An 18,026-nucleotide genomic window follows, 5' to 3' on the forward strand; every position below is an offset into this window, starting at 1 on the left:
ACCTCCGCCACAGCCAGAGCAGCCCTGCCCCTTAAAGTCACAGGCCTCCTAGCGCGAAAGCCCACGTCCCCCCGGACGGCTGCGGCCGCACTCGCCACCAGAGGGCAGAGCCCAGAGAAAGGGCTATTTCCCGGACCCGCCCCCTTCGGCTTGGGAAAGCGAAAGCGTGGCAGGGGCCGGACCAGTGAGCGGAGGAGGCGGGTCTCCATAGAAACCTCCACCTGTTTCCGGCCGGGCTGTGAGAGATTAGGGGCTGCTGCGGGGGCCAATCTCAGCCAGCTCGCCTCTTCCCAGCGGCCTCTGCGGGAGCGGTGGGTGTTGTACACAATCATCATGGCGGCGGCCGGGGCCCCGGATGGTGAGTGCGGCGGGGGTAGCGGGCGCCGGGCCCGGGCTGAGGTTGCGGGCGCTCCTCTGGGGGATGCGGCCCGGCCCGGGAGGGAGAACCGCGGCTCGGGAACGGAGGTCCGGCGGCGCCCGGACAGCGTCCGTTCCCAAGCCCAGCCCGCGGCGAGCGCCCACCCCCTAACCCCCTTGCAGGCATGGAGGAACCTGGCATGGACACGGAGGCCGAGACCGTGGCGACTGAGGCTCCCGCGCGGCCCCTCAACTGCGTGGAGGCTGAAGCCGCGGCGGGAGCGGCGGCGGAGGACTCCGGCGCCGCACGAGGCAGCATGCAGCCGGCCCCGGCCCAGCCCCCTGGGAACCCCGCAGCCCAGGCCTCGGTCAGCAACGGCGAAGACGCAGGCGGCTGCGCGGGCAGGGAGCTGGTAGACTTGAAGATCATCTGGAACAAGACCAAGCATGACGTGAAGTTCCCCCTGGACAGCACAGGTTCCGAGCTGAAACAGAAGATCCACTCGATTACAGGTAATTCCTGTGGCGCTGACAGCCAGTCTTCCCCACCCCGCCTCCTGATGGCCCTTGCACCCTGCTAGGCATCTGGTGGCTTTCCTTGCATCAGGTCCCCCCATCCTCACAGCAATCTTCTGAAGGATACTTGGATGCCCATTACTCAGCTGGGGAAAGAGACTCAAGTTTATAGAGCTAGTAAGTTGCAGAGCTGGGATGGAAGCCGAAGTCTGACGTTTAGGCCCCAGTTTCTCATTAATGTTGCTCTAACGTCTCTAATTAAAAAATCACCTAAGGCACTTGTTTTACAGCTTCCGGGCCCTTTCCCAGGAGATTCTGATTCAGTGAGTCTGGGATGTAGCCAGGAATTTATTTTTAGCAAATATCTTAGGTAATTCTTCTAAGTGAGGTTTAGGAAACATTGCTATTGATTTTGATGCTGGTTTTTCACAGTTGATTATGTTTCTTAATTTTACCTTGTTTATAGCTCTTTGCCATCTGAAATTTCTTTTTTCTTTTTCTTTCTTTTTTTTTTTTTTTTGAGACGGAGTCTTGCTCTGTTGCCCAAGCTGGAGTGTACTGGCACGATCTCGGCTCACTGCAGCCTCCACCTCCCAGGTTCAAACGATTCTCCTGCCTCAGCCTCCCGAGTAGCTGGGATTACAGGCTCCTGCCACCCCGCCTGGCTAATTTTTTTTATTTTATCCGTCCTCCTCGGCCTCCCAAAGTGCTGGGATTACAGGCATAAGCCATCACTCCTGGCCTTGAACTTTTTTTTTTTTTTTTGAAGATTTCTACATGTAGCCTTGTAAACTCCATTAAGAACAGGAGTTTTGTCTCTATTGGCTTCTGTAGCTCTGATGCCTGTGGATTCTCACTTAATATTTGAATGATTCAGATGACTGAGGAACAACTTGGAAAGAATGAGAGCTAATACTTATTGGACAATTACTGAATGCTAGGCACCGTACTAAATGCCCCACATTGGTCTCTTAATCCTTGAAACAAGTCGTACAGAAGGATTTACTCTTGTAAGTCTTCTACAGTTCTAGAAACTGAGGGGTTCAGAGGTTGTAAATCTCCCAAGTTCACAAAGCTAATAGGTGGTGGAGTCAGTATTCACTTTTTGGTCTGTTACTAAATAGCTGTGTAGTATCCATACATTTTTCTTTCCTTCCTTCCTTTCACTGTCCACCTTCTACCTTTTCCCAAGGTCTCCCGCCTGCCATGCAGAAAGTCATGTATAAGGGACTCGTCCCCGAGGATAAAACATTGAGAGAAATAAAAGTGACCAGTGGGGCCAAGATCATGGTGGTTGGCTCCACCATCAATGATGTTTTAGCAGTAAACACACCCAAAGATGCTGCGCAGCAGGATGCAAAGGCCGAAGAGAACAAGAAGGAGCCTCTCTGCAGGCAGAAAGTGAGTCCATCTTGTGCTTCCTGGTCCTGAGAAATTTGAGGCTTTGTCCTCTTGAGCCTTGGCTGGTTATATTCTCCCTAGAATAAGCTCCTTTTTGGACAGGGCCCATGATGGAAATTTATGGCAGCAGTTGGGTGCCGCAGAGTGGAGGTGACAACTACCTGAGATTTGCAACTTTGTCTCATCTGGCGGGTCAGTGTGTCTCAAGTCTACCTACTTTAGGATAAGACCTTGGTAAAGGGAGGCTTCAGACCATGTGTTGAAAGGAATCAGACATGGGTTTCTCTCTCCTATTTAGTGCCAGAGAAAACTACCAGTGCTAGAAGTAAGCCCTCATTTTGTACAAGTGTTTACATTTGGCTTTTTGGTTTGTGGCTTTCCCCAAGTCAACAAGCCTGGCCAGGCATGGAAATCAACAACTCTCGGAGGTTCCTCTAAAACTGACCGTTTCAGGAAGCTGAATGAAGCTGAGTAGGAAGACAACTACACTGATGGTTTTGTTTATTTATTTTTTTGTCCTGATCTATGAAATAGGAGCTTGATTGTTTACGTTCTCTGTTCTTTTGGCTGCAAGAGATCCTGCCTTGTCTTTTGCTCATCATAGCCATTAACATTCTTTTATGTAATGAGGAAAAGTGAGATTATTTTACTATGGAAGGAACAGGTTGTAAGAATCATCACTTGTTATCTTTTTACCTGGCAAATTCTACTGATTGTTGTGTAGCCTCCTGATCATTCTTCCTAGTGTTCCAAGGAAAACAGGTATTCTCAACTGTGTCCCAAGTAGAGTAGATCAACTTGAATCAACATCATTTAGTGACCATAGACACTAAGATATATGACCAACAGTAAAAGAAGGACACAGTTTGTGTTCCAGATCCATAATCCCCCATGTGTGCTTCCAAAACCCCAAAGGAGTATAAAAACGAAAAGTGTTTTTGTAAATTTAACAGCAAAACCTGACCAGAATTAGTGTGAATTTTCCTCTTTGGTGACAAGGTATTGCCCCAGACCCCACAGAGAAGATTGTTATGTATTTGAAAGCAATATTATCTTTATAAAACTTCCAAAACCCTGAAAGTTCAAAACTCTAGGGTTTCAGATAAGGGGTTGTAAACCTATATTAATTATCTAAAAGGTGTTGATTTGGAGACTTCACCCCCACATATGGGGTCGCAGTGTCTTGAAACCAATTGAGTTTCTTCTCATATTCCTATTTTCCTTTGCCACATGTATGAAATAGTGAAATGTGAGCACGTCAGATAGGAGTGGTCGCACTGATCACACCCTTGGAGCATAACATGCCTCTTAAATACAGGCTTTTAGTTACTGATGGTAGCTTAACAGGCCTAGAACTGTTCTCCACGGTACAGGAAATCTTGTTAAAAAGGTACTTGAAAGGTATGACTCGAATTGTACTTCCAGCCCATGCTGCTGTGTTTCATTGAGGCCAATTATGACGCATCGCATGACCTAATGAGAGGGAGATAGTCCCTTGCCTTTTTATCAGCTTATTAAGGGGTCTGGGGCTGATGTCTGGAGTGACTTTTTGCTAGCAGTCTGGCAGTGCTGAGTTTATTCCTCTCAGAGGGATTCCACCATGCCAGTGAGGATTTGGGGTGGCTTGTGGCTGCCTAGTGCTTACATTTGATTAAATTGTTATCTTCTATCCATTCATTGTCCCCTAGTTCCAGCTTTACCAAGCAGTGGCTGTGCCTATAAGGCCACAGATGGAGAAGAAAGAAGACTCAGGCATTTGGGCCAGGCAGGAGAGCTGTTTAAGGGGCCCTGAACTTAGAATCCTTAAAGAGCTGCCTCAGAGTTCTTGGGGCAGGCGGTAGGGGTGGAGTTTAGAGGCTTCTTGATGTCAGGTTATAGAGTAATAAGCATTTCTTTCTGAAAGGTGGCTCTTCCAGGTTCCTGTTTAGCTGGAGTTAAGGGTAGGGCAGTGGGGAAAACTTCGGCGATGGGCTGGGTCTCCATTTGTTGAAGAACTGCTCCTTCTAGGCAGTTAGATGGATTACCAGCATCTTATAGTGTTCTCTGGAAGTTTAAGTTGAAAAAGGTGGGTGCCATCTTTTGTCTGCTAGGAAAGCAACACCCTTTGTCGCCCTCTTTAGTTTGATGGTTTAATCATTTCAGTGGCGATTTTTTTTTTTTTTTTTTTTTTTTGAGGGAAAAGGGCAATCTGGAAATCCCGTTTGCTGTAGAACTTTGATATCTAATATGGTAGCAAGCTACATGTGGCTGGTTAAAATGAAATTAAGAATTCAGTTCCTCAGTCATAGTAGCTGCATTTCAAGTGTGTAATAGTCACAGCAGTAGGTAGTGGCTAGCACAGGTACGAACATACTCACCCTCCCAGAAAGTTCTGCTGGACAGCACTGTGCTATAGTTTCAAAGGATCCATAGTCTGTTGTCATTAAAAGCTTTTGAGCCAAAACACTAAGGCTTTCTTCATCCTCTCTTTCAAGGGAATAGTAACACGACTAAATGTAGTCAGCTGTTTCATTTCATTCTCTCTTCTGACTTACAGCAACACAGGAAAGTGTTGGATAAAGGAAAACCTGAAGATGTGATGCCATCTGTTAAGGGTGCCCAGGTAAGGCGGATTTCTTGCGAGCATTCTGAAAATGAGGCAGCCCCACCGTCTGACTTGAGGTTCCTCCAATCCTGTCCCTTCTCTTTTTTCCCTTTTTTTTTTGTTTTTTTTGAGACGGAGTCTTGCTCTGTCGCCCAGGCTGGGGTGCATCACCACACCTGGCTAATTTTTGTATTTTTAGTAGAGACGGGGTTTTACCATGTTGCCCAGGCTAGCCTCCAACTCCTGACCTCAGGTGATCCACCCGCTTTGGCCTCCCAGTGTGCTGGGATTACAGGCGTGAGCCACCGCGCCTGGCCCCCTTCTCTTTTTTCCAGACCATCCCTCCATCTCTTTTTTTTTTTTTTTTTTTTTTTTTTTTTGAGACGGAGTCTCGCTCTTTCACCCAGGCTGGAGTTCACGCCATTCTCCTGCCTCAGCCTCCCTTGTAGCTGGGACTACAGGCGCCTGCCACCTCGCCCGGCTAATTTTTTTGTATTTTTAGTAGAGACGGGGTTTCACTGTGTTAGCCAGGATGGTCTCGATCTCCTGACCTCGTGATCCGCCCGCCTCGGCCTCCCAAAGTGCTGGGATTACAGGCGTGAGCCACGGCGCCCGGCCAGCCCTCCATCTCTTAACCATGCTCTTGTGCCTTCAGGAGCGCCTGCCAACGGTACCGCTGTCTGGCATGTACAATAAATCTGGAGGAAAAGTGAGACTCACCTTTAAACTAGAACAAGACCAGCTGTGGATTGGCACTAAAGGTATGTTCTTCCTCGCCTCCTTGCTGGCCCACTGCCTGCCTCTGGCACCCAGCAGCACTCATATTTTAGAGTGCGATTCCGCCCCTCCTCCTGAAACCTCTCTCTCTCCACTGTGCTTTGCTTGCTTCTGGCTTTTAAATTTGCTTTTAGACGTTCGCCTTTTGTTTGGACCCTTTTCCCTCATTGTTTTCAGTCTGATCTCAGGGCTGATCCACCAAACATTGGCTCTTCAGTTGCACACAGATTCGGAGGTCCCAAACACGTGGCCCAAGGGCCAAATCTGGTCCACAGAAAAATGTTTTGTGGGATGACACACAATCTGTAAAAATTGGGAGATTTCACTTAATCTGATTTTTTTTTTTTTGGCTTCTCTTGAAAACTCAAATGATCTGGCCCTTTGGGGCCTGCATTCTCACATGGCATCGATCCACTAGAGCCGAGTGGTGGTTTCCAGTGGGCCATACTACAGTCCTCATGGTCCCATTTATCTTAGAAGTAGCCAGCTTTGTTCATTTGTCACCTGCCTGGCCCCTGTAGGTCAGAGTTTGACCCTATAGTAGGTGAAGTTTTCCTAACCGCTGCCGAGGAATCTGCCTCTCCCTCCCCGCCTGGTTGCCCTCTGCCTGCCCCACCCCTGCCTGTGCACGGTGTCTGGATCAGCCTTGCTGTTTGCTGGGAAGTGTCTCTGACTGTCCTCCCTCTCCCTTCCCCCAGATGGTTACAAAGTCTTGTCAGTTACACTGCAGAACTGTCTGTCCTTTTCTTTGCCACACTGTTGTGCCAGTTAAAGTTCCCAAGCATCTTTAAACTTGGTCTGTTCAAAGCAAGTTACTCTGTTTCACTGCCCCATCTGTGTATTCTTCTGTCCTGTCCATCTTACCTACTGCTTTTTATCCTGGGTACCCGTGCTCAAGGACCTTTGGCTGTTTAAGGACACATTCAAATGCCTAACCATAGCGTTCAGTGTTCTCAACACTGGGCCTTAGTTTAAATTTTGGTTCCAGCTTCTGGCCGGTTTGCCCTGTGGTCCTCTGTGTATTTCAGCTGCATCTCTCTGTGAAGCTCCCAGTGTGCTTTGCACAGCTCCTTGTCTTTGCTCATGCTGTGCCCTTACCTGGAATGCCTTCTTCCCATTCCTTGTTATTAATAAAATCTACCAAGGCCCTACTTAAATGTCCTTTCCGAATGAAGCCTTCCTTGATTCTCCCCCCACCCTCCAAATGACTTGCTGCCGCTTCTGTTCATAGAGCGCTTCGTTTATATTCCCAGAGCACTCATTACTCTCTGACTTGTCTGTCCCCCTGTTAGATTCCTGGAGGGAACCGAACATGCCTAAATCACCTGTTTCTGGCCAGCACTGTAGGTATTCAGTGTTCGAGGTAAATGCTAAAGAGAAGTATAGGGGGTCCCATCATCTGACGTTCACTGGTTTCAGGGACAGACCATTTAGTGAGACTCCACTTAAAATGGGACCAAGTTTTATGGAGAATAATCGGGGCAGGGGTGGTGGGGAGAGAGAGTTTTTAATCATCTAAAACACAAAAATCAGTGTTCAACCCTATACTGATTGTTAAAATGAACAAAAATTGAAATGCCAAAAATGCTTGAGTTTTCTATCAATTTTATGATAACTTGCTATTTTCTTCATTTCACATTCAACTCTAACTGCATGGTCAAAGCAAGTTTTGCAGAATATCTGAGGGTTCCCCCCAGTTTTTGCAAGGGCCTTTGAACCCTCTGCTAGATCATTCTCTTCTGCAGAGCCTGTCCATCTTCCCCTTATCAGTAGTAAGCTGCCCAGCCTCTGTCGACTTTGCAGGTGATTTTGCTTAGTTCTGTCTCATCACATTCACTTGCTGAAGTGCATAGACTTCCTGTCTCTTGCTGGACCTCTACTTTTGCTTGTGGGCAGCCTCATTGAAGGCAGTTGCTAAGGCTGACCTGGAAAGACCCTGCCATGAGGATAGGTGCAGGCAGAGAAGTCTGGATGGGAACTAAGTCTGTAAGTGCTCGTTGGTTCCTCGGGGAATATTTCTGTGTCAGGAAGTTGTATAGGGAACACATCATAACTGCAGGAACTGATAGAACAAGAACTTCCTGAGCCTGTATTGGAGGTTTTCTTTTTGCTAGTAGGAGTAGCCGCCTTCCTGCTTTGGCCTAAAGGTAGAGCTCTAGAAGAAGCTTAATATGTTGGGGCTTCTGAGCCCTTGAAAGTCTCCTTACTCACCAGTTGTGTTGAGGAGCATGGCCAGAACTACTCATGTTTTCTAGGGTTGAACAAGGTTAAGACTTTCATTCCCACCCATAGCACTGTACCTCTGGAGCCCAAGGGGCAGGCACTCTTGCCACTTGCCCAGTCCTGTTACCTAAGTGTCATAAGCACTCATAAGAGGACAGCTTGTTCTGGGAGTTGGCTACTAGCCACTGGCTTCGTCTTTCTGCTGGCAAGAAGAAGCGGCTATGGAATTACCATCCCAGCAGCGAGTTGGCCTCTCCGTGGGGCGCTTTGCTGAGTAAGTGACCCTTAAGGGCTGCTACTCTTGACTAAACTCTGCTAGCTTGTGTAGGAGGAGGCAGTACTAACAGCCTCAAAAGAATGAGAACAAGCTCCAGGCAGGAAACTGGAAGCTGCTGGAGGAGAGCATGTACCCTGCTTGTAGGAAAGTTGAATCTGGCTGAAGGTCTGATGTAGTGATCAGGAGTGTAGGTCCAGAATTGCCCAATTTTTGGAGTTTTCAAAAGAAGCCAGAAATCTGTTGTATATTTTTGTGAAATCTCCAGACATTTCAGGATGAAAGGTGTTTTAAAAGTTTCCATCTTAAAGACAACTGCTGCCCAGGTCCTGCTTTAGGGCCCACCGTTGTAGAGCCACTAGAAGTCCAAACCTAAATAAACATCTTCAGGTCCCTTCTTCCCAGCCCCCATTTTTCAGAGACTGAGGCCCACAGAACTGAAGTAAAATGTCTTAAGTCCCCAGCTAGACCAGAACCCTGGTCTCTAAATTCCTAGTCTGTTTGGCCAACTTATCTATTTTTAGACTCTACCTTTCCAGATTTTTCTTTCTGCAAAGGCTGCAAGTTTTTTTCCACTTGGTTTAGCTGTTTGCTGAGCCTCCCCCCATCCCCCTGCGCCCCCATCCCTGAGGTGTCTGCTGCTCCAGGGTGGCCATGTCCCATTGTGCAGATGCACCTCGCCTCCCCTGACCTCACCCAGTCCCGCTTCACTTGGCTCACTCCTGGCAGTCTCATCTCACTCCAGGCATCCCTTGCTGCCGCCCTCTCTTACCTGCCATCCTCCTCAAACTTGCCTCAATGTCTTCTGACCCCATGTGATCAGTGGTATCTCAAGTGTTAATCACAAGAGGTTATAAATGTTTTAAGAGAACTTCATAAAAGTGTGTGAATAGAGTGCGGAGGAGTCGAGGAGGGAGGTGGGGGAAGGGAGCAGGGTAGTGGTGTAGAATCTAGCCCTAAAACCCAGGCCACTCCCCTTCCCTTGTGAGAACCACAGGGGAACATGTTGCCTCTTTGTTCTTAGGCCTCTTGACTCTCCCTACTGCCCAAGACCTTAGCCAATGCTGGGCTCGCATAAGGTTACGAAGGAATTTCTTGGTTATTTATTTATTTTATATTTATTATTTTTTTGTTGAGATGGAGTTTCGCTCTTTGGCCCAGGCTGAAGTCAAGTGGCATGATCTCGGCTCACTGCAACTTCTGCCCCCCGGGTTCAAGCGATTCTCGTGCCTCAGCCTCCTGAATAGCTGGGATTATAGGTGCCCACCACCACGCCTGGCTAATTTTTTGTGTTTTTAGTAGAGACGGGGTTTCACCATGCTGGCCAGGCTGGTCTCGAACTCCTGATCTCAGGTGATCTACCCACCGTGGCCAAATCCTAACTCCCAAAGTGTTAGGATTACAGGCGTGAGCCGCCGCGCCCGGCCTTTCTTGGATATTTATTAACCATCAGACTTAAAAAATAATCCCAGGGAAGATACATTTCTGCCCTCAGAGACCTTTACTATACCTTTGCCAAACCCAGTTTCCCACTTGCTCCTACAGAGTTCCCAGCTCTCACACAAAGCCCTATGTGCACTGGTCAGAAGACCCTGTCGTGTTGTCCCCAGAGGGCATGGCGCCAGTCACTTGAGTTTACTGTAGATCCCGCAGCCACCAGCCTTGATGAGGGACTGCTGAGTCAGAGGAGTTAGAACAGGAGGGCCCTTTGAATAATCACTGTAATCCCTCTCAACTTAGAGCGGACTGAGAAATTGCCCATGGGCTCCATAAAAAATGTGGTCAGTGAACCTATCGAAGGACATGAAGACTACCACATGATGGTAAGTAGCGCTGGCTGAGTCCAGCCTCTCTCACTAGACTCCCACTTCACCTGGCAGGAAACAGTTTTAACTGAGCTTGTTTAATGGAAGAAAACTCAGTCTCCAGAAGATGCACTTTTTTAAGACCCTGATGTTTTCTTCATCTACTTGGAACTGAATCCATGGCCTCTATTCCTAGTTCTGTTTATTTTGCACCCCCCCACACACACCTTCCATCAGTTTAAAGGGAATATGTTTTCTCTTACCTCTTTTAGAAAAGTCTCTCTTGCCTCCCTCTTGTCATGTGTTGTTTCTAGACCAGGAAAATAAATATAAAGAGGAGGAATGGCTTGTGGGTTTTCATTATAAGTTTTGTCTTGCTTATAAAACAAAACTTGCCCTTAGCCTTGGTGTTGGTGAGGGCACCAGGCAGCCTCTTTTCTGTAATAATGATGCCGCTCTTCCAGGCCCAGTGGCTGAGGGCCTCATGGGGAGGACGGGCTCTGTGGAGCATCTGTTCTGCATAGAGCCCACTCTGCAGAGAGCAGGCTACTCTTTCCCAAGACACAGTGTTTGGAGGTGTTCCGCAGGCCTGCAGAACAAAGCAAAAAATTCATTCATCCAGTAAAATGAGCAGCTTAGGCAAAGTTTCCAAAATTTTCCCAGCGCTCTTTGGAGGAGCCACATTGATAACAAAGTTGGTCCTGCAGTTGCCCATCAGGGGCCTGGCCTGAGGAGCTGTAATGTGAGGGCGGGGCCTCCTGCCACTGTTCATCCAAGGAGGCAGGCCTTTCAGTGTCCATCCTATAGTGATGAAGCCACATCAGCCCATCCCAGGGAAAAGAAGGAACTAGTGGTTTGACCAGTAGATTGGGATAACAAGTCCCAGGCAGAGAGATGTGTTGGAAGATCCTCTTGCTATAGAAAAAAAATCAAAGGGGCTTAAAGTATGGTGGGCAAGGGAGGCAGCCCTGTTGGCATCCTGCCTAGTGCTGCTGTAGCAAGGCTGTACCTGGGAGTGCAGTCCCTAGGCTGCGGGGCTCCTGGGGTTTTGTCTTCTGGAAGTGATGATGTCCCCTAGCAGCCATTCCACCCCTACTCTCTCTCTAGTCTTTTTTTTTTTTTTTTTTTTTGAGACAGAATCTCGCTCTGTCACCAGGCTGAAGTGCAGTGGCGCTATCTTGGCTCACTGCAACCTCCGCCTCCCAGGTTCAGGCGATTCTCCTGCCTCTGCCTCCTGAGTAGCGGGGATTACAGACTCGCGCCACTACACCCAGCTAATTTTTGTATTTTTAGTAGAGATGGGGTTTCACCATGTTGGCCAAGATGGTCTCAATCTCTTCACCTGGTGATCCGCCCACCTCAGCCTCCCAAAGTGCTGGGGTTACAGGCGTGAGCCTCCATGCCCAGCCCTCTCTCTGTAGTCTTTATTACAAGGATTGCAGACAGATTGGTTTGGCCTGGTCAGTTATTTTTTTCTGTTTTAACAGTTGGGCCGGACGTAGTGGCTCATGCCTGTAATCCCAGCACTTTGGGAGGCTGAGGTGGGTGGTTCATGAGGTCAGGAGTTCGAGACCAGCCCGACCAACATGGTGAAGCCCCATCTCTACTAAAATTACAAAGATTAGCCGGGCGTGGTGGCGGGCACCTGTAATCCCAGCTACTCAGGAGGCTGAGGCAGGAGAATTGCTTGAATTGCTTGAACCTGGGAGGTGAAGGTTGCAGTGAGCAGAGATCGTGCCACCACACTCCAGTCTAGGTGACAGAGAGAGACTCCGTCTCAAAAAACAAACAAACAAAACAGTTGGACTTGAATATTTTTAACTGGGCCCCATCACTCCTTTTTGAATAGTTTGTGTTGCCAGTCACACCCTGTAGGGTTTGTAGCCTGAATTTTCAAGCAGCCTGGTGGTAGGGAGTCCAAGGAAGTTGAGTGGACTGTTTCGGACGTCTTTGGAGGAATTGGTGTGGACGGGTAATGACTTAGTATTTCATTGAAGTGTTCATTTCTCTTGAGTTATTTCTGGCAGAGGATAGCTCTAGTAGCCCCCTTCTCTTTTCCAAACATCTTTACCTTTGTCCTAATGAAAGTACTTAGTTATCTCTTTGGGCAGATGCCATTTCTCTGCTAAATTAACATGTCATCGTTCACAGTTGGAAAACTGTGGCTGTGCTTTTTCATTTCCATCCCAGCACTTTGGGAGGCTGAGGCAGGTGAGTCACTTGAGGTCAGGAGTTTAAGACCAGCCTTGCCAACATGGTGAAACCCTGTCTCTACTGAAAATATAAAAATTTAGCTGGGCATGGTGGCACGCACCTGTAATCCCAGCTACTTGGGAGGCTAAGGGAGGAGAATCGCTTGAAAGTGGGAGGCAGAGGTTGCAGTGAGCCGAGATTGCACCGCTGTACTCCAGTCTGGGCAACAGAGCGAGACTCCAGCTCAGAAAAAATAAAAATAAAATACAGAAAAGAAAGAGAATAACCATCACAAACCCATATATCCATCACTGAGAAGTGGCAATTATAAATATTTTGTAATTTGCTTTAATTTTTTTAAATAAAAGAAATAAAGTTTATTCACAGCAATGATGGCCCCACTGTCTTCCCCTCCCCCCATTACCATCGTCATGTGTCATGTGCGTCCTTCCCATCTATCCATTCTTTGATTTACACGTGTATCACGAACAAGATGGAGTACTGTTTTGTGCTTCCAGTTTTCGTAAATGGTATCATGTATTGTTCTACAGCTTGCTTTTCTTTGGTTCAACATAAGAATCTGTCAGTATTAACTGTAGATCCATATGGACCCAGTTGATACCTCTTTAAAAAGAGCTCCAGTATTGGTGTGACTAAGCCTTGTCACTTGGAATTCTGCATTCCCTTACTGATGGATATGTAGGTTGCCCCAGGTTTTTGTGGTTTCAGACAGTGCTGCAATGAACATTCATACCTATTTTCTTGGGCATGTGTGACAGGTTTTCTAGGGCAGCATTTCTCCAACTGTGGTCCCTGGATCAGTAGTGTTGCATCACCTGGGAGCCTGCTAGTTTCTCAGGCCCAGACCTCCCCAAATTAGAAACTTCACAGGGTTGGAGCCTGCTGATCCATGTTCCAACAAGCCCTCCTGGTGGCTCTGATGACCACTCAGGTTTGAGAACTGCTGCTTTAGGGTTGGCTCAGCTTAACTCTCACCCTGCCTGTTTTTGTTTTTGGTTAGGAGAATGCTCCCCACGTGCAAAGTTTTGTTTGGTTTTTCTTCCCTTTTTAATTAATTCACATCCCAGCCCTCCCCCATGTTTGTCCTGCCTGCTTGGTCTCCCGACCTCTAAAGTACCGCTTGGTTTTCCTTTTTCCCTTCCAGGCGTTTCAGTTGGGCCCCACGGAAGCCTCTTACTACTGGGTGTACTGGGTTCCAACTCAATATGTGGATGCAATCAAAGACACTGTGCTGGGGAAATGGCAGTATTTTTGAAAGCACTTTCACCTCTGGCCCAGGAGACTGACCCGAAGTGAAGGACATTGCCGGGAGAAGCCTGCAGCATCCCTGGATTTCAGAGTTCTGGAACTTTGTTCATAAAAAAATCTATATTCAATCTGAGGTGATGTGGTGACTGAAGCCAGAGGTGATGTACTTTCACCATTAGCTTAATTTTAACTTAAAATTACCAGTTCCCTTTCTTGCAGTCAGCTTCATACCATTTTTAAAGTCAATACAATGGAAATCAATAAATCTGAATTCCGAACATGTTGTGTGGAATACTCTTAAGTGTGTTTGAGAGTAGATCTGCCAATTATGTTGACAAGGGAATGATCAAAAGCTTTGCTTTTTTAAAAAAAAGCAAATATGAAATATTTTCATACATCTTTGGTTGCAAACATTTGGACTGCATTGCAATGAGTTGGGGTGTTTTTTTTTTTTCCTTTTTTGTATAAAATTGTATGCAAAATGGGGGGGGTTAGTAAGCCATATATTTCTGTCCATTGATTCAGATTTAATTCTTTCCCTTTTTCATTCTCTCGCTTCCTCGATTTGAGTTTTTGTTTTAAGAACCCAAAGATGTCAGTTCCTCTTTTGGTACCTCATCAACGCTTCCTTTCCTGGGCTCCTTCCCGCCGTGCTGCTGCTGCCTGTGAACGCACGGTGGGAGAGGAAGAGCTGCTCAGTCTTGGGCAGGGAGCTCTCACACTTGCTGTGGTGTTCATTGAGCAGCAGAGGATCTCCCAGTGACTCCTGTTTAAACGTCTTGCCCTTTGGGCCCCCATCTCCAAGGAGTTCATTGCTGGTTGGATGATTGTCTGCACCCCTCACTGAGCTTGGCCTAGAGGCCCAGCCTGGCATGGTTGTGCCTGGGCTGTGCCACTCAACAGCCCCAGCTCCCAAGCAGACAAAGGCCTCTTCTAGGAGGAGCCAGGTAGAAGATAGACTATACAGCCATATAGCTGCAGCTCCAGATAACCTTCTTTCTTTGGAAGTTTTCAAGAAATTCTTAAGCAGTCCAAGGATGATTTAAATTACGCTTCTCCATTGGGTCCTTCTGCTCATGCGTTCAGTTCAAGTGTCCTTTATCCCAGATTCAGAGATGTTGCCTTTCTGAAGAAGACATCTGACCCTAGCAGGTTGGCCAATGTTATTGAACAACAAGAATGGGATAAATTGCTTTCATGATTAGCTCACCTTCTTCTGGTTTTAGCCCTTCTGTTCTTTGTACACGTGAACTTCTGTCATCTCCTTCTGGCTTGGTTGCCTCTGAAAGGAGGGAAAGTCTCTTGGTAAATTATCTCCTTTGTGCTGTTTGCTGTTTCTCTGCTGCCGTCTTTGCAGTTCTCCTCTCACTGGTTGCAGGCTCTCATAGTAAGGTTTGGCGAGAAATGTTCCAAACGTCACATTTTGGATTCTAGGCTGTCACCCCTCATTCTGTGAAACGTATTAGCATGTGTTCGCCCAAGATGACTATTCCTTGTGAGCCAGTTAATGATGATATTCTACGCCCTTCCCTTCTAAGCTGTAGTTCAGGAATCCAGCCCACATAGACAGACTCTTGCTTTCCATGGTGTAGTCAATGCCAAGTGATGCATCTAGGCAGGAAAATCTACTCTTTGCTTTTTTGGGGGCAATTAGTACATTTGTGAAGTGCAGCATCCAAGAAACAGCCTGTTTTTCATCCCTTGAGAAAGGAGCAGTCATTGCAGCTTTTCTGTCCTTGTCGGCCTGCAGTTCCTGGGGAAGAGAGTGCATCTGAGCTACTTGTCCAAGCCTCTGTCTGCAGGTGACAGGTTTCGGGGGAAATGAGATGCATTAAGTAGAACGTCATCTCGGGTCAGACATTGCCCCTTTTGTTTACCAATGCCCCAGTCCTAGAGACTTGTCCTGACAGTGCCGCACACCTACTTTTGATCTCTCAGAGCAGGTGGCCCCATCCCCAGACTAGCCTGGCTGCTCTCTGAGGCCCCTCCACTTGCTCCCCTTATTGCCCCATTCTTGTGGCTCACCGGGCCACTTGGCCTCCCTTCTTGCCAGTGACAGCAAGCGTTCCATCATCTCCCCACTCCCCAAGGGCCAACTGCTTCTCACTCAGGCTGGTGTCATTTCAGGAGGACCAAAGCCTGCGTGAGCCTTTTTATTTTCAGTAAAATGGTGCTTTTTTCCTTACTTCGAGATACTATATATAAATAATAATGTAAATGACACCTTTTCGTACGGAGCTGTTTGAGTATTGCTTTACAGAGCTCACTAAATCAGCTTCAACAATCTTGAGCTCTGTGGCTCCTCACCCTGTCTGCATGGAAGACCTTACTGGAAGCTCTCGGGAGAGCAGACATAGCACCAGAAGCCACTGGGAGAAGTGTTTTCGATCGTGTCTGGGCCACAGTAGTATTCACTGGTTAGTCATTGAGTTCCGTGAGCAGTCTCTTCATACATTTCTTACAGTCTGGAGTGTACTAACTGAATCTGTGTAAGCAAATTGAAATACTCTTACTCTTAGGTAGCGTCACAGTGGTTTTTTTTTTTCCTCAGGATAATTTCTATACAATTTCCTTACTGTCAGAGGGACCAGATCTTTCCCTCACTGTGGCAGGGGGCGTGCAGGTGGATAAAGGAAGAGCTGGTTTCTGGAGAGTGGCTGTAACAGTGTTGACTCGAAGCTAGAAATGGAGGGGGTGGCCATCTCTTACACATTGGACACCTGTCAGAGCCTCCTGAGGGCTTCTTTGTCTTCTAGAATCTGTACCGGTGGTCCTCCTGCGGGTTCTGGCTCACAGACATCATCATGCCTTTCTTTCCCTCCCTGAGGCGCCTTGGCAGAAGAACGTGACCCTGTGAGCCAGGCCCCCCTCAGCTCTTCTTCAGATCACAGAACGCAGACAGACTCGCGAGTTGCTGGACCTCTTTGGTATTAAGTGTTTGAATCCATGGTGGGCCTTTTGCAAGTAGCGTTAGCTCTTTTTAAATGTTGAACTGAGCTAAGGATGCACTTTCTTGTGGACATAGAAGGGGCCCACGTAAGGCCCTGAGTAGGCTCCTTAGTTGCTGCTTTACCTGATGAGGGCCAAAGAGATTAACTCTGCCTCGTTGCCATGTCTCAGAAAAGTTGCCATATTTCACCCAGAAGGGGCTCGTTTTCCTCTTACTCTTACTTTAACCATGTGCCTGGAGGAGCCGTTCTGAGCTCTTGCACTTGCCCAGCCTTTCTTTGCCAGGGGCAGAGAAGGGAAAGGGGGTAGATTGAGTGTGCCAAGGGCCGTGCAAAGGCAGGCTTGCTTTCCACCCATCTGCTGAGGGAGCCCTCTCCTATCGCTCCTTGCCTCTGTTCACACCTGTTGTCTTGGAGGAGGATGGTCCCTTTGTCTTAAGGCTTTGTGATAAAGTCATCTCCAGTTAGGATCTGCACCTGTTTCCTTCGTAATAGTGCCTGGCGGCCTTTCTGAAGCTACAGGTGGTTGGGAGCCCTCTCACGTGCAGAACATCTGGTAGATTGACCTGCCAGGCTGGGTGGTTCTACTGCTTTCTCAATTTCTAAGAACCTTTTTTTTTTTTTTTCTTAAAGAGTTCTGCAGAATTATTTGACAATATTTGTAAGTACCATGTTTCCTTGTGGTGTATGCTCTGTTCTGGTTTCTGTTTTTAAATCAAATGCCTGTTTGGGAGGAGATGAACGTATTTAGTCTATTAGATTTGCGCTGCTGGATTTTTTTTTAAAAGTGTAACCTTGACTAGCTGTCTTATTGTTTATCCTGTAAAATTAGTCAATCGATTAAAGTTTGATAATTAATGCGTCTCTTTTTCCTTCCCATTCTTCATGCGCCTAATCCATACTGGGGATTAACCAACATTTGGAATTGGACCTGGAGCCATTTCTTTGCCAGTTGTGGTCTTATTTGCTTTAAGTATATTCAGATGTATTCTCTGCTGAAACAGTTGACATTTACTCTGCAAAATGGTGAAAGTGACCGGTGTGACAGTGAGCCACACTCCTGTTAGAGCAGCATGGTCTGCTCCTTGGTGGGCCCTGGCCTCCACATGTTGGAAGAGAAGCTGCCTCCCTGTACTCACACCTCCTGACTAGTGCCTTGGGCAACCCCACCTGGCCATTTAGCCTTCGAGGACAAGTTTTAGAAAACATTGAGATTGGAGCTACAGATTTAGCCACAAGCTATAAAGACCCAGGAGTCGGGAGGAAGAAATCTGTTACCAAAAAGTGGGCCAGGCTCACTGGCTCACACCGGTAATCGCAGCACTTTGGACACTAAGGTGGGAGGATCACTTGAGCCCAGGAGTTTGAGACCAGCCTGGGCAACATAGCAGGAGCCCCATCTCTACAAAAAATACAGATATCGGCCAGGCACAGTGGCTCACGCCTTTAATCCTAGCACTTTGGGAGGCCGAGGTGGATGGATCACCTGAGGTCAGGAGTTCAAGACCAGACTGGCCAACATGGTGAAACCCTGCCTCTACTAGAAAATATAAAAATTAGCCAGATGTGGTGTCAGGTGCCTGTAGTCCCAGCTACTTGGGAGGTTGAGGCACAAGAACCCCTTGAACCCCAGAGGCAGAGGCTGCAGTGAAGTGAGGTTGTGCCACTGCACTCCAGCC

General features: G+C 47.5%; 1 protein-coding gene across 3 annotated transcripts; it reads left to right on the plus strand.

Moving 5' to 3' along the window:
• Window positions 1-7: 7 nt before the first annotated feature.
• On the plus strand, window positions 8-16,031 carry UBFD1 (ubiquitin family domain containing 1). Of its 3 annotated transcripts, XR_004248749.2 has the most exons (8): window positions 223-358; window positions 541-870; window positions 2,066-2,274; window positions 4,811-4,876; window positions 5,514-5,619; window positions 6,928-6,998; window positions 9,873-9,955; window positions 13,296-13,441. XR_004248749.2 is itself a non-coding variant. In XM_032157123.2 (7 exons), the coding sequence occupies exons 1-7, from the start codon at window positions 334-336 to the stop codon at window positions 13,404-13,406; spliced, it is 930 nt and encodes a 309-aa protein (XP_032013014.1). In that variant the 5' UTR covers window positions 8-333; the 3' UTR covers window positions 13,407-16,031. The 3 variants fall into 3 exon arrangements, 2 of the variants coding, with proteins under 2 accessions (XP_032013014.1, XP_058296812.1); XM_032157123.2 differs by lacking the exon at window positions 6,928-6,998 and having other exon boundaries at window positions 8-358; window positions 13,296-16,031; XM_058440829.1 differs by lacking the exon at window positions 13,296-13,441 and having other exon boundaries at window positions 6,928-6,978.
• Window positions 16,032-18,026: the final 1,995 nt, after the last annotated feature.

The sequence above is a fragment of the Hylobates moloch genome, unplaced genomic scaffold (assembly GCF_009828535.3).
Source record: "Hylobates moloch isolate HMO894 unplaced genomic scaffold, HMol_V3 SCAFFOLD_6, whole genome shotgun sequence".
Classification (NCBI taxonomy): Eukaryota; Metazoa; Chordata; class Mammalia; order Primates; family Hylobatidae; genus Hylobates; species Hylobates moloch.

Coding starts and splice junctions, on each gene's coding strand:
- UBFD1 (XM_032157123.2), top strand. CDS start 334: ATGGCGGCGGCCGGGGCCCCGGATG. Junction 871..2,065: donor GAAGATCCACTCGATTACAG/GTAATTCCTGTG, acceptor CCTTTTCCCAAG/GTCTCCCGCCTGCCATGCAG. Junction 4,877..5,513: donor CATCTGTTAAGGGTGCCCAG/GTAAGGCGGATT, acceptor TTGTGCCTTCAG/GAGCGCCTGCCAACGGTACC.